Source organism: Neophocaena asiaeorientalis, unplaced genomic scaffold, assembly GCF_003031525.2.
Source record: "Neophocaena asiaeorientalis asiaeorientalis breed wild unplaced genomic scaffold, Neophocaena_asiaeorientalis_V1.1 scaffold828, whole genome shotgun sequence".
Classification (NCBI taxonomy): domain Eukaryota; kingdom Metazoa; phylum Chordata; class Mammalia; order Artiodactyla; family Phocoenidae; genus Neophocaena; species Neophocaena asiaeorientalis.
This window is the reverse complement of record NW_020175443.1, coordinates 333674-348146: the sequence shown is the minus strand read 5'-3', so window position 1 is coordinate 348146 and position 14473 is coordinate 333674. Positions and strand designations below refer to the sequence as shown.

Genomic DNA, 14473 nt, shown 5'->3' with positions numbered 1-14473 from the left:
ACAGGGAACTATATTCAATATCTTGTAGTAACCTATAATAGAAAAGAATCTGAAAAACTATACCTCAATTAAAAAAAAAAAGAGGCTCATTGCTTGGCCTCATAAACCAGATGGGCACACAGCTAAGGACCTGGGATGAAGTTCCTATAAAATGTTGGGTTAAGTCACTCAGACCATGAGCAACAGGGGCTCAAGAAGGGGTCAGATGAGTGAATGGGCCATAATGTTAATAACATCAGGGACTTCCCTGGTGGTCCAGTGGTTAAGACTCCGTGCTTCCACCACAGGGGGCGTGGGTTCAATCTTTGGTTCGGGAACTAAGGTCCCGCATGCCTCACAACACAGCCAAAAAAAAAACAAAAAATAACCCAACATTAATTAGAACTTTATTTACTGAGCACTTACTCTCTGCCGGAAGCCATGCCAAGTGCTTCACATGCGTTGTCCCATTTCCTCCGCATAGTGATCCTGGGGGTAGGCACTCCTACTATCCACATTTCACAGATGAGGAAAGTAAGGCCCAGAGATGTGAATTCACTTGCCCATTGAGAAATGGATCTGGGAGCCATCAATAGGACTTGATGTGGTCCGTGCCCAGGTGTGGTACGTGGATGGGCCAACCAGATGCAAGGCAAAGTGTCACAGCATAGCTCTGAGTGGATAAGAGCAAAGGTGGTATAGACCCTGGTTGGGTTGAGTCCAGCCTTTGTTGGTTACTAGCTTTTGGGACTGAGGCATGGTCCTTGAGCAACTGAACCTTCAGTTTCTTTTCTTTTTAAAAAATTTTAATTAATTAATGTATTTATTTATGGCTGTATCGGGTCTTAGTTGCAGCACGCAGGCTCTTCGTTGCGGTATGGGCTTCTCTCTAGTTATGGTGTGTAGGTTTTCTCTCTCTAGTTGTGGCACGCGGGCTCCAGAGCACGTGGGCTCTGTAGCTTGTGGCATTCGGGCCCTCTATTTGGGGCACAAGAGCTCAGTAGTTGTGGCATGTGGGCTTAGTTGCCCCGCAGCATGTGGGACCTTAGTTCCGCGACCACGGATTGAACCCACGTCCCCTGCATTGGAAGGCAGATTCTTTACCACTGGACCACCAGGGAAGTCCCTGACCTTCAGTTTCTTCATCTATAAAGTAGGGATGGCAGCAGCACCCAAACTCATGCAGAAGACTGTTGGTAGCATTTGGTGAGATGATGTTGGTAAAGTGTTGTCTAGAACCATGTTTGGACTACAGTGAGCATTCAATCAACACAGATTTTACTGAAATAGGAGAAATAGCACAGGCCAAATTACCCTGAGTTATTTCTAAGGAACGTGAGGCTTACTACTAGTGCAGGGTCAATTGAAGGGAGTTACACAGAAGGGAGAGAAGAATTTGATAGAACTTGAAGAGTCTGTATCATCTGCCATCTGTGTGAACAGCTCTGTGCTAGGAGACACTGAGTGCTTCTTGAGTCAAAGGCCTAGGAAAGTGAATACATTTGAGTGTCTGGAAAAAGGTGGTGTGGGAAAGCCAACCTCAAGATGGGGAAGGAGAGAAGGAAAGCAGAAGAGCAGCTCCATGTGCCATTCTTGCCCTTCTGTCCCTGCCATGCAGAGTAAAGGCAGACCGTAGCCCCAGAGCCTGGTGGCACTTCTCCAGGGTTCACTGGCTTTGAAAGGATGCCTGCCTGCCCAGTCTCCAGACGTTTGCAGACCCTTCTCAAAGACAAACCCTTTCCAACGCCCAGCTCTAAAACTGACCCACCTCTCGAGAGGTGAGGCCAGAGCTTGCCACTGAATTAACCCCATTGTCCTCCCAAGCATCTGTGGGTCCAGATGCCGGTGGTCTGGTGGTGGTTCCACGGTGGCCTGCGGTGCGGTCTGCCTGCGACTTTGATTCACTCCAGGGACAAAAAAATCAAACAGGCAACGCATGTGATTCCAGGAACTCCTGCCAGACTCATACTCTGTTTTTCCACCATTTCGCTCTCCTCCCCCCAGAGAGGGAGCCTCCTTTGGCATTCTGTACATGAAAAATCAAAACCACCAACAGGGCAGGCACCTGATAAGGAGATAGGCATTGCCTAAGAGTTCCCAGGAAGAGGCGTCTTTGTTCTTGTTTCAAGCCCTTGACACTGCTAACAGCTCTAATTACTGCATTTGCCATGGGATGTAAAATAAAACCGCATTCCAGAAACCATGTATTCTCCCCGGGAGAGACATGCGGGCAGAGGTGCCCAGGGCTGCAGGAACGTGTTCTTTCATTTCTGGTCCCTAGCCTTGGCAGCTATTCTGAGAACTTAACAGTACCTTCTTTATGTGCACGGAGAAGGGCCCTTTCGCACCTGTAAGGATGCATCTCGCTACCTGTATCCACAAATCTGGACTGCATATTTGACTACATTGCATGCAAAGTGTGCTTCTTAAGAATGTCAGAACCTTCAAAATTCACCCGCGCCATATTGGGGAAAATGAGGGCTTGAGAAGTTCCTGAGGCTGTAAGCACAAGAAAATAGAACTTCTTCCAACATAATTTAATTATAAAAATCTGATGATGTAACACTCACCCACACCCACATCACAAACCAGAGTGACATCACAAATACTAGAGATAATGGTTCAAAACTGCATGAGAGGCAAAATCTAAACAAACAGCAATTTGCCCATACATGACTGAGGCAGAGAAAAGACAGGTGATAGAAATATTAAAACAAAACAAAACAAAAAACAGAGAAAAAGGGAAAAGAATATACATATTTCTTCCCCCTACTAAGCTAACTAAAATAAAATTTAAAGCAACCGAAATATGGTAAGGTGATTTTATTTTATTATAGATGACATTTCTTAGAAAGCCAGGTCTCTTTAAGTGTGTGATTCTAATCTATCCAAATTGTTCTCTTGTTCTTGGCTGGTCCCAAGAAATGGAGGCCAGCATCATTTACATTGTGCTTTTGCCTTTTTAGACCCCAGAGTATATTTCCCTGCTTAGCAGCTTTTCTTGGCTCATGGCAGTCTGGTTAGAAAGTGATTTCAGGGCTTGGCACGATTTTACCTGCTGTCATTTCTGGGTTGCAGCATAGTTGAGGAGTGGCTACAGCTCCTATAGGAAGTTTGAGCGATCCCATCTCCCATTCCTTTCCTGCCATGGGTTCCCTTAGCTTTCCAGGGGACAGAAATGGTCTTTAATTCCTTATAAATGCTCTCTGACCCTCCCTCCGCTTCCAGCCCAAGCATGCTATGTTCTCTGAGAACCTGACCATCACTGTGACCTTGTGAAGTTCTACTGCTTCCCTACTTGGTACAAAAGGTTTTGGTGAGCAGGAGAGAGGTTGTGCAGAAAGATTTCTAAGAGCTGTGTGGAAGGAATGGTCTATAAAAAGATGTTAATACTTTACCTCCAAAGTAGACCTTCTAGTCTCTGCTTGAGAATTGGCCTTTTTAAATTATTTTTCTCCCCCTTATAATTCTAGCATCCAATCTCTGTGAGATGAGATCCCAGCAACCCCACCTATGGACTCTGACAGTCTATCTTATGAACACCAGGCTTCAGGACTGCTATGTGGACTCGCCAGCTCTCACCAACATCTGGACAACCAGAAAATCAATGCTCCCGTACCAGGTACCACCTCTTCTTGGAAAGTTGTAAAGAACCCATTAATTGCCAGTTCCTTCTCCCTGGTTAAACTTTTGCTCAGGCGACAACTGAAGGAGAAATGCTGCCCAGTACCACGCAAGTTTGGAGATGCGAAACCCTCAAAGAGATTAAAGCCCAAGGATGATTCAGCAACGAAAGCCGCCCAGCGGGGCGGGATAAGAAACTCCATCAGTTCCAACAGCAAGTGGCCAGTGGGGCAGTGGCCAGGTTCACCCAGGCACAGGAGGTCTGCAGGAGGCGTCAATGAGGTAGGTGATGGCTGGTGGTGGAGAAAATGTGATGGGGTGGGGAGAGGGAAAGGTAAGCTAGGGCTTCATGCCAAGAGAAGGAAACCCTGAAGTTAAAGACAGGATTGTGGGGGGTCAGGATGGAGGTGGGGGCGTGATTTAGTGGAGAGAGGACAGATCTGGGGTCATGCCTATTTCTCCTTTGCTCAGTTTGAGAGGAGGATAAAGTGGCTTTCAGAAGTGGAGACAAAAGAAACTTGACTTGAAGCAAAAATGAGGATGGGAAAGGCTCAGATGCACATGCTTGAACCCCAGAGCTGAGCCACAGACCTGGTCATGAACGTCCACATGGAGAACTTGGCGTCCAGAGGCCTGATCTGAGTCCAGCTCCGTTAGTCCACGGTGGCCAGCAGAGCTCAGAATGCACCCTGGAGCTAGGTGGTCAGTGTTCAAATCCCAGCTCTGACCGTAATTGAGGGGGACCGTGGGCTCAGTCTCTTTCTACCTTGGTTTTTGTCATCTATAAGATGTGGAGAAACAGCCCTCCCCTCACAGGGTTTCATGAGGATGAAATGAGTTAATGCATGCAAAGGGCTTTTGAGCAGAGCCTGGCACAGAGTAGATGTTTAGGGTCCTGGGTGGCACTCAGTAGGTAACAGCCGTGGTCCACCTTCTGGCTGTGTGGCCTTGGGCAAACCCATTCCAATTTCCTTGCCTTTAAAGCTGTCTCCTGCTGACCTTACAGGGCTGTGGGGAAACGCTCGCAGCAGTATCCCTGAAGGAATTCGGTAAACTAGAACATGCTAGACAAATGTTGGTTGTGGCTGTAACCAAGACTTGGGGACACAAATCCCAGATAATTATCCGGAGCTCCCTTCTCAAGTTTTAGCTTTGACTTCTCTGCTTTCTTCCTGGCTACAGTAAAGAAAGTTCAAAGGAGAAAAAAGTAACACTCTGCCAAGATCTTGAGAGCAGATATGCTGAACATGTGGCTGCCTCCCAAGTGCTACCCCGGGACATTGGGACAGTGTCCTGGAAGGGCCGAGCCTCACCTCACTTCCGGAAACCAGGAAGAGACAGCAGCTGTCAGAGGATGCATTAACCATCCATGGCCTCTTGCACAGAGGGCCACCGGGCTCCGCACCACACGGTGGTGGAGCCAATGCTGTGGAATCCTTCGGGGACCCCCGAGAGGTACACTTAGGAGCTGGGCAAGGCCATCAAAACAAAGCCCTGGGAGGCTCTTTGCAGCCAGGCTGCCACCCCTGAAGGTGCTCAGAAGGACCCACTGCCAGGCAGGAAGAGGCCAGAGGTCCACGAGGAGCATGCTCCCAAGAAATGGCCCAAGTCAAAGAGCGAGAAATAGGGACAGGAGCTCACAGGATTAGGCTATTCTCTGCTAGATGTCCGAAGAATAAACACCACTTTGCACCTTCCACGGGATCTCAGAGCACTTTACAGATCAGTGACTCCCCTCCCCGGGAAACAAGACAGATGGGTATGAGATTCACTTTAGACTCGGGGCCCCTCTCCACCTTCATGATTTGGTCATTTCCAGGCTGGATGCTTAAGCTTTTTTCCTACAAGTCCCTTTTCCTTAAAGAGGGGCTGGAGGGCCTCAGTCTTCCAGATAGGAAAAGGCTTAGCAGATGAAGTCGATGGTTATACCCAGTTTACGGTCCCTATGTTCGAAAAGTGGACTGCTGGGATTGACCACCATTCCCCCCACACGGCTGAGCAGAAAACCTATCACCACCTCAGGGACATAATCTCAAACACTGTCTCTCAGATACTTGCCCAGACACCACCTGGATCCCCAATAACCTGAACTCTGTGTTAACAGGAGAGGAAATTACACAGATGCTCCCATGAGTGAGCTGATGTTATTAGGCACTGCTTCACGCAGACCTCTCCTTTGTGGAATCTGTAGACCTTCACCAAATAGAGCAATGACAATATATAACGTACTTGATAAAATTGTATTTTTTTTTACAGTCATTTGTACAATTTGTTACAAAACCATAGAAGACTACAACTTGTTTTAAATCATTTTTGGTCGGCAAATATGTAAAATCTGTGTGCAATTATCATGTATTTACAGGGCCTCATGTTAGTCATTTTCAATGATTATTCCAACGTCACACTCTCAACATAAGACATGGCTTAAGATAAATATATTAGTAAATAAATATTCTGAGAACATATTTCCATAAATGAAATGTGCTGCTATACATATACAGAATATACATAAGTTGTTTTCTAGCCTTTAAAACATTTTTTTTTAATGGTAATGTTGGAGAAGGAGCCCTTAGACCACTTTATTACAAAATCTTTACAGCAAAGTCTTTACAAAATATCTTTTAAGTGCTATGGGAGAAATTTTTAAAAAACATTTTAAAATAGTGCCTTGTTAGACCAACACAATAGAGTTTATATAAAGAATAGAAAAAGGCAGTTCTGTTTAAAAAATAATACTCTTGATTAGTAATTATTTTTTAGACCTCATTTTAAAAGCATTAGTCCTGCATGAGCTTTGAGTAGGAACTAGCAGCACATAAGGGAAGGTGTGAGTGGTGGACAGCAGAGTGGTGGACGTGTCATAAAACGGCATGGGTTAGGGTTAGGGAGAGGAAAAGAGACGGAGAGTTAAGGCCAGCATCCTGGGGCTGTGTCTACTACAAAGAGGTACCTGGTGGACCAGAACTCCCAACTCCCCATTTTTAACTGGTTCTAGGACTCTTCAGTCTATATGGCTGTCCTACACCCAAGGCTGAGCCACGGGACCACACCCAACAGTCACATTCCTGCGTGCACGTGTTTGTGTGTGTGTGTGTGTGCGCGCGCGTGTGTGTCTCTCTCAATGGAAGATGTGATGCTCCCAGTTTCCATAGCTATGTAACTCCCACATGCCACTGAGAGGCCACCAAGAAAAGGTACTTGTCATCATTATTGGAGTCTTACGACTTCAAAGAAGACATTTCTTTTGACTTGAATGGTGAGGCGATATAGTTGGTCACCATACTCTGGTGACCCAACACAAATTTAAGACAACGGCTGAGGTTTAAAGCCTGAAAGTTTCACTTTTCTGTTTCTACCACCCTATAAACTATGAAAATTAAATGTGGTTTTTGGGCCATCTGTAGTTACTGCTCTTTCAAATGGAAACTGGACTCATTTATTTTAATAAGCCCAGTTGAAGCCACATGCTCTCCTCATCTATTTATTGCTTAAGGCTGCTGAGGAGTGGTTTTCCAGCCAGGGCTAAAGAAAGCCACTTTGGGGGTATGATTTCAGACAAGGAAGATAACATGCACTCAAAGGCATTAAAAACAAACAAACAAACAAACACAAAGCCACAAACGAACAAACAAAATCTCAACAATGAGAAGCTGCTTTTTGTAGTTCATGTTAGAAGCCATACCCCCCACCCCTTCCCTAAAATCACAAGATGTAAGCTGCTGTCCTCAGCAGCTGCTACTCCTGGCCCGAGGAATAAAGGCGGCCCAGATCACGTGTCACGGGGCTCAGGCATTTCGCACACCCTCGCCAACAGGTGTGCTGGGCACAGGCGGTGCTGGGGGTGTGTGTGTGTCGGGGGGCAGCCCCCAAGGGACTGCACCTCAGAGGCTGGATGACAAATCTCACCACAGTGAGCTCCTTAATGGCAAACGGCTCAATCGTTTGATGCTGGAATTTCTTTCTGACAAATCCTGGCTGGAAGTAAGTAAGTTTCCTCATCACAGGCTGGGGTTTTTAAGAAAAAGGGATTCGGTAAGATTCTCATTCAAAACGTTGTGATGTGGACCCTGGGCTGACCTTCCCTGGGCCTGACTGGAGAAGAGCCGTCACAGTCCCCTGGCAGCCCAGGGTGGGTCTCTGCTTCCCCACCTACAGGGGGCCAGGACTCAAGGTTCCTATTCAGCAAATGAGCATTTCAGATGACAACAAACACCTGCTGAATAAATGAATAAACAGAAGTGACCAGAAGAGTTAGCGAACACAAGAGCTAATGTGATTAGTTTCTTCTAAAAAATTTTTTAATAACAAGAAATACATTGGACAAAAAGGATAACGATCCCTGATCTGAAATAGCTTTAAATAGATTCTCCCTTTTAAAATGGAAACTTTTAAAAAATGGTTTGGGTTTTTAAACTCTTCTTCCCTCTTAAAACAACAACAGCAACAACAAACAACAAAAGGTTGGAACAATATATAAAAACCTACCCTTTGGGTCTAAACTATCTGATAGTCTCTTTCACTCTGTCTCATGGAGAATCAATACAGAATAGTGCATTAGGTAGAAAGGATAGTAGACATTTGCAGGCGAGATGAGCAATTTCAGCCACGAGGCAGAGGGCTGAACAACCCTGAAGCAATGGGATGGGAAACGTCATTCAAAGGGAGCTCAGACCCTATCGGGTCCCGGCGACGCGCACCCAGGAAGGCAGCCCAACGCCGGAAGCAGCCGGGGTGTGTGTGGCCGGGCGCACACGGACGCATGCGCACAGGCCCGCTCCGGGGCTCCCTCCATCCCACCTCTCCCCCAGCTGGGGCAGACACCAAGGCTGCAAAACCACGTACATTCCTCCTGGGTGTCTCTCCCCACACACCCCGTCGAGCCATCTCTGCAGCCAGTGGCAGGAAGCCCAAAATCAGGACTGTAAACTCTGTCCTAGTTAGGACGATGACCAGAGGGGACAGACTGAGGACACTACGCAGAATCGTCCCTGTCACCCTGGGGCTTACGTAGCAATGGCTTGTCCCGACTCCGCAGTGCTGCAGACCTTCCACCCGACCCCAAGCTGTTTCCATCAGCTGCCTGAAGGTGCAGGCTGGAGAGGCATGGCTTCCGAGAAGGCCTGACATTTTGTACGTTGGGATTTGCCACGAGAAAGTAAGAGGCAGCATTGCATTGTTCCTCAGAGTTTGTACCCATATCAACTAGCTTTACTTCAAGTTTCTGGTTCATTTTCTAAGGCAGGTGTAGCCCTGAGCTTTTCAAAGGCCTGAGCTCCCTCCAGGGAGACAACAGTATCTACACATGATGTGGTTCAATTACTGCAGCAGTGATTTTTTTTTCAGCAAAAGTTGGCGGTTAGGGTTCTTTAAAATATATATTTAAATAACTTTTTACATTTACATATAATATCTTAAAAAACAAAGCAGAGAAGTCAATCCCACACACCTCGAACCCCAAGCACACACACTTTACAAAACAGAAGAGTAACATGTTATCAAGAGGCAAAAGACTAAGAGAATTTTGTCTGTTGGTTTGTTAATTGGGAGGAGGGGGTTGCCACACGTGGCTCACATTTTGGGTTGAGGAGGGCTCTCTTTATTACCACTTTTGTGTTTGTCAAAGCTAAAAAAATCTTTTTTTTTCTTTTTTTTTCTGTAGGAAGTCAGAGTTTGGAATCTCCGTACAGTTCCCATTTCCACGGAAGAGTTCCATCTGAGCTCAGGCTCCAGGGCCTCCACTGTCGGCCAGGCGAGATCTTGGTCCTGGGAGAGAAAGAACAATCGTCAGGGGAGGGGGCCAGGCCCGCAGGCTTTGGGCACCACATGCAGGGACGAGGCAAGGGACCTGGGGACCCATCCCAGCGTGTGGTGGGCTCTCAGAAGTGACAGCTCTGGATGCTGGATGGACTGTGTATATGGTAAAGGGCTGAAGTGGAGCCCCCTTTCTGAGGGCATGGGGGCCTTCTAGGGAGCCGGCCTCCCACATCGGGCTGTGCAGAGCCTTCTGGAAACCCTTAGGCAGCATGAAAACACAATGTACAAAAGATGTGCCTTGGGCCCTGTTGCAGGCACTGGGAAGACCCCCATTGCGGAGCTCCCACACCTCACAACAAAGTAAGTTCAGGTTGTGAAAACCTGGAAAGTAAACAGAGGGTGTGAGAGTGAGCTCGGAGGGTGCTGGAGGCCGGCTCTTAACCCAAGATCTGCAGGAGAGAAGCGGTAGAGAGGCCTGGAGGCTGGAATGAACCTGGCACTTTGGAGGAACAGGACGGGGGCAAGGCGGCTGACATCATGTTTACATTTCTAAAATTTGGAAGGTAATGGCAAGTCAGTGAAGAGTTTTCTGGTATAAAGACAGACTTATGTTTTAAAAAAGACGACTCTGGCACCCACATGGAACAGAAGGCAAGACTGGCCACAGGAGACCAGTCAGAAGGCTACTGCCCTCAACCTAGAGAGAGGAAATAAGCCCGGCTGCGGACAGCAGGCGGGGAGCAGAGCAGATCCATGTGGGGTTTACTTTGGAGTTGGAATTGTCCCAGTGCTATTCAAAGGTGCTAGACTGCACACTGTTCACTACTGAAGACAAAAGGTTTGGCAACTTTATCACAATTTGATGATGTCTGCTGAATCTAATAATAAAAAATCTGGACTTGGGTTTTGCATGTCTTTTGCTAAGTTTCATTTTTCTGGGGATTCAATTTTCTGGATCAGGGGAAAACCAGCACATGTGGTTCTCACAGACAGGCTGAGAAGCCCAGGACCCTGATGCGTGAGGGGCAGGGCAGGCTCAGGGCTGGGGCCTGGGCTTTTGGCCTGAGCATCTGGGTAGGGAGCCTTGGAGAAGGGGATGCAGCGGGAGGAACTCGAGACACTGCTGTGGCAGGATCAAGCGGGATGCTTCTGCGGCATCTGGGGGAGAGAGCTCATGGAAGCAGAGGGCCAGCAGGTCTGGAGCCCAGAGGAAGGGCTGGATTGGGGAGTAACACTTGAAAATCATCAGGTACGGATGGTGTTTAAAGCCAAGGGCACCAAGAAAGTCACTCAGAAAGTGACTGTGTGGAGAGAAGACCCAGATCCCGGCCTACCGTCACCGCCCGCTCTCACCTGCAGCCTCGGTGGCTGTGGCGCTGGAGTCCTGAGTGTCCTGGGGGGCACTGGGGGAGCTGGTCCCAGGGGCCCCCACATCCTCTGGAGGGCAGGGAGGTGACAGCGGTGCCCTGGCTGGGCAGCACGGAACCCACTCTTCTTGCTGGGCTGCTCCCAAGCCTCTGTGGGGCCACAGGGCATCCGGACCTGGCAGCGTCCCACCCCAGGGGCTGAGGCCCCGGGTCCCTTGGCATTCGGAGGGCAAGCCCAAGTCACAGTCCACATCCTCCGGAATGATGGGGATGCGCTGGCTCAGGTCCCGGGCCCCGGGGTGGCAGCTGGGCGGGAGCTCCTGGGCCAGCGTGTACTGCACACGTACCGAGCAGTCCTCGGTGTAGCGGCCGCCACCCCCGCCCCCGCCATGGGCCACCTGCTTCTCTTCATAGAAGCAGCAGGGCAGGCCCTCATACTTCACCCCATCTGTCCTGGGCAAGTGGTCCGGGTGAAGGCCATAGGGGCCCTGGGAGCTCCCCGGCTGTGACTCCCCACCCTGGGGGCCGCAGCCCTCACAGGGCGGGGGGCCCAGAAACAAGATGCCGCCCCCGGTCGCTCCCGCTCCGGGGTCTGGGGCGGGGGTCTGGGGCTCACAGCAGCAGGCACACACCGGCCCCTCCCGGGCCCCCTTCCAGGTCCTCCTGAGGTCCGGGGCGGCCCCGGGAGAGGCCTCGAGCCCCCCTTCTGAGGTAGAGCTGTTGGGCCCCCGGGGCTCCAGGGAGGAGCTACTGCTGTAGTTCATCTCCAGGCTGCAGGTGGACAGCTGGTCCCCCGAGGGAGAGGCGGGCCCGGGCCAGGGCTCTCCCCGCCCCGCACCTGGGCCTCGGGCCGCAGCCAGGAGCTCCTCGGGGGGCGGGGAGCCCTCGAGGCGCACCACGGGCCCCCGACCTGAGCCCCCCATGTCTCCGGCGCGACAGGGGCTGCGGCTGCGGTAGACGAAGGGGTCGTAGTCGCTGCTGAGAGAGCTGCGGAAGGTGGAGCAGCTCCCGTACACGCCCTGGTTGCTGATCTCCGTGCAGTCCACCACCGAGTCGCTGGAGGAGCAGCGGCACTGGCCCGAGCTGCCGCTGCTGCTGCTGCTGTCGCTGCCCGGGCCGTCGGCCAGGTAGCCGCTGCACACCGAGCGGTGGCCGTGGTAGCAGCTGAAGCTGGACGCGCTGCCGCTCTCCAGGTGCGAGGCCGGGGCCGCGTGCACCGCGGGGGCGAAGAGCAGGCCGCTGCTGCTGCCGCCGCCGCTGCCGCCGCCCAGGGGGAAGGCCCGAGCCGGGCCCCCGGGGGTGAGGCCGGGAGGGGGCTGCCCCTCCTGCTCGGGGTAGCTGAGGCCCCGGAAGTAGTAGTGCTGGTACATGGTCTCGTACTGGGAGAAGCAAGCTGCCTTGGAGAAGCTGCGGCCGCCGAACTTGGGCCTGCGGAAGGGGGGGGCCGGCGAGTAGGGCCGGTGCTCCAGGCCGCAGCGGTGAGGGGCCAGGCTGTGGTCCAGATGGAGGGGCGGGTAGCCGCGGATGTAGGCGGGGGTCTGCGGCGGGAAGAGGCCCTGCTCCCCGCGCCGGTCCACGGTCAGCAGCGTGACAGGGTTCCCGTGGGCGTCCATGCTCGTCCTCGTGGGGTAGGCAGGGATGGCGCTGGCCCTGTGTACGCGGCCGGGGTAGTGCACCGGCAAGACCACCCTCTGCTGCCGGCCGCGCGCCAGGCTGCCGCTCTCCAAGCACACGGCGCTCGGGTTTCCCTTTTGTTCTGGGGAGAGGCGGAGGAAACGCGGTCAGGGGAGCGAGCACGCTGGGGCCAAGGGCTCGAGGGGCGGGTGCGGGCACAGACTGAGGCGGCCGGCGCCAAGGTGCCCAGTCTCACGACCATGGCCCATTCTAAGCTGTCGCCAAACCCGGCCACGCGGGTAGAGGCCTCCTGCTTCTCCACTCGAAAGGTGGTCACTCCTGTCAGGGTCCATCTCCCACCTCCCAGCTGCTCTGCTCGGCATAAGGCTCGAGAGAGCAACAGGGACACGGAGGGGAAAGGCATTTTCCCTCTTGGGAGAACAGCTATACCTGGAGGGCACCCTGCCTTCCGGGCCCTCATCCACCACCACAGGGAGGCAGCAGCAGCATCACAACCCCGAGGTACCAGGCACAGCAAGCGTCACCACTGTCATCCCGCTGAAGAGATTGTGGGCCCGGGGCCTGGAGAGGCCAGGTGCCTGGCCCAAGGTCAGGAAGCCAGTTCATGTCAAAGCCAGAACCCAGACTCAGGGTGATTCTTCAGAGGCCTCCAAACCCCAAGCCCCCACGCCTCCAAGTCCAGGTGGCAATGCTGCGGTGGTTTGCTCGCTCCCCAGCACGTGTCCTGCTCCTGCTAGGTACTCGGTAAAGACAGTGACACTCCAGCAACAACAGAGGCAGCGGAGAATTACCTATGATGTTGTGTCGACAGTGGGGGCAGGTGTGGTGCTGCAGCAGCCACGGGTCCACGCACTTCCTGTGAAAGCGGTGAGTACAGGGGATGACCCGCAGCTCCTGGGAGGGAGAGAGGACACACAGCCTGAAGGAAGGGCACAGGCAGAGGGCGGTGCTGTCTTCAGCTCTGCAGTGTTTCTTCCCATGGAGCCCGGAGTGGACCAAGGAGCCCAGTTCACTGTGGCAGTGCCCAGAGGCTCCCCCTCCCCATCTCTAGCTACAAGTGGGCTCCGTTCCCTGGAGTCAGGGCCCACACATGGGTTCTAGGGAGAAAGACATGGACCATCAGCCAGCTCCAACCACGGTGCTTGGTGTTAAGGGAGGAAGCCAGCTTCCTTCTTGTGAGGAGGGCACTCACACCCACGCCACACACAAGGGACCGCCAGAGCTGTATGCTAGTGCAAATGGTGAGCCTGGGGGTATGGAAGGGTGGCTAGATACACCCCAAAACCTTCTGCACTTCTGGGATGGTGGCTGGCTCCAGATACCCAAAATGGGGTGGGTAGAAAGGAAGATGCCCAAGACTCATGATTGACAGGTGGGGCAGCAAGGGGGCAAAGTTCTCCCGTCCTCCCCTTCACTGGACCCTCAGCACTCACCTGGGGGCACACAGTTAATAACAAAGCACCCAACGTGGAGAGGAGGTAATGGGGTTCTGAGGCAGGGATAACCACCTCTAAAGTTCCCGAGCCCAAAGCACCCTCCAAACTTGCTAATTTTACTTTGATTTTCCATTCTCTGACCAGCTCAATGCAGTAACATTCAAACTAACACCTAAGGCTGTGCCTGACCGTGGCAAGAGTCCTACCTGGATGTTCTCGTGTAACCTTTGTGATCACCTGGAGTACAGGTCAGTCTCGGGCCCATATCACAAGCATAGGCACAGAGAATAAAGTCACTTGCCCAAGATCACAAAGCTAGAACCCTCCTGGGCCCAGATGAGAACTCAGGCAGTCTGCAGGTAGAGACCATGTGAGACTATTCATCTGGAGGCCTCTGCAAAACCTCTTTTTTCATCCAACAGTCTACACAGCAGCGGGACACTTTCATCAAAGGGGCATCAAATGCCTGCAACTAATTCTGAAGTGGTTTGCTCCCCACTCCCCAAAATGTGTGTGTATATGCACGCCTCTATCCAGAAGGAGATGAAGCAAATGTGGCAAAATGTTAACAATGGGTGATTCTAGATGAATGATCCAGCATTCATTGTCTGATTCTTGCAACTTTTCTGAAAGTTTTAAATTTTCAGAAAAAAGCTAGAAGGAAAAAGGGGATATCAC

At 51.5% G+C, this 14473-nt stretch overlaps 2 protein-coding genes across 2 annotated transcripts in view; one reads left to right on the top strand and one right to left on the bottom strand.

Annotated features, from left to right (window-relative positions):
* Positions 1-1138: 1138 nt before the first annotated feature.
* Positions 1139-5230, top strand: CUNH22orf31 (chromosome unknown C22orf31 homolog). The gene is given in 8 exon segments (XM_024767945.1): positions 1139-1171; positions 3453-3513; positions 3516-3569; positions 3572-3885; positions 4588-4652; positions 4786-4912; positions 4915-4980; positions 4982-5230. Coding segments are annotated over 8 exon segments (969 nt in total).
* A 594-nt stretch (positions 5231-5824) lies between these two features.
* ZNRF3 (zinc and ring finger 3) overlaps positions 5825-14473 on the bottom strand; it is a 58202-nt gene continuing 49553 nt past the window's right edge. The window contains exons 6-8 of the mRNA XM_024768019.1: positions 13151-13253; positions 10711-12480; positions 5825-9366 (exon numbers count right to left, since the gene is read on the bottom strand). Coding sequence (XP_024623787.1) covers positions 9323-9366; positions 10711-12480; positions 13151-13253 — 1917 coding nt within the window. The 3' untranslated portion in view covers positions 5825-9322. The remainder of the gene's footprint in view (positions 9367-10710; positions 12481-13150; positions 13254-14473) is intronic.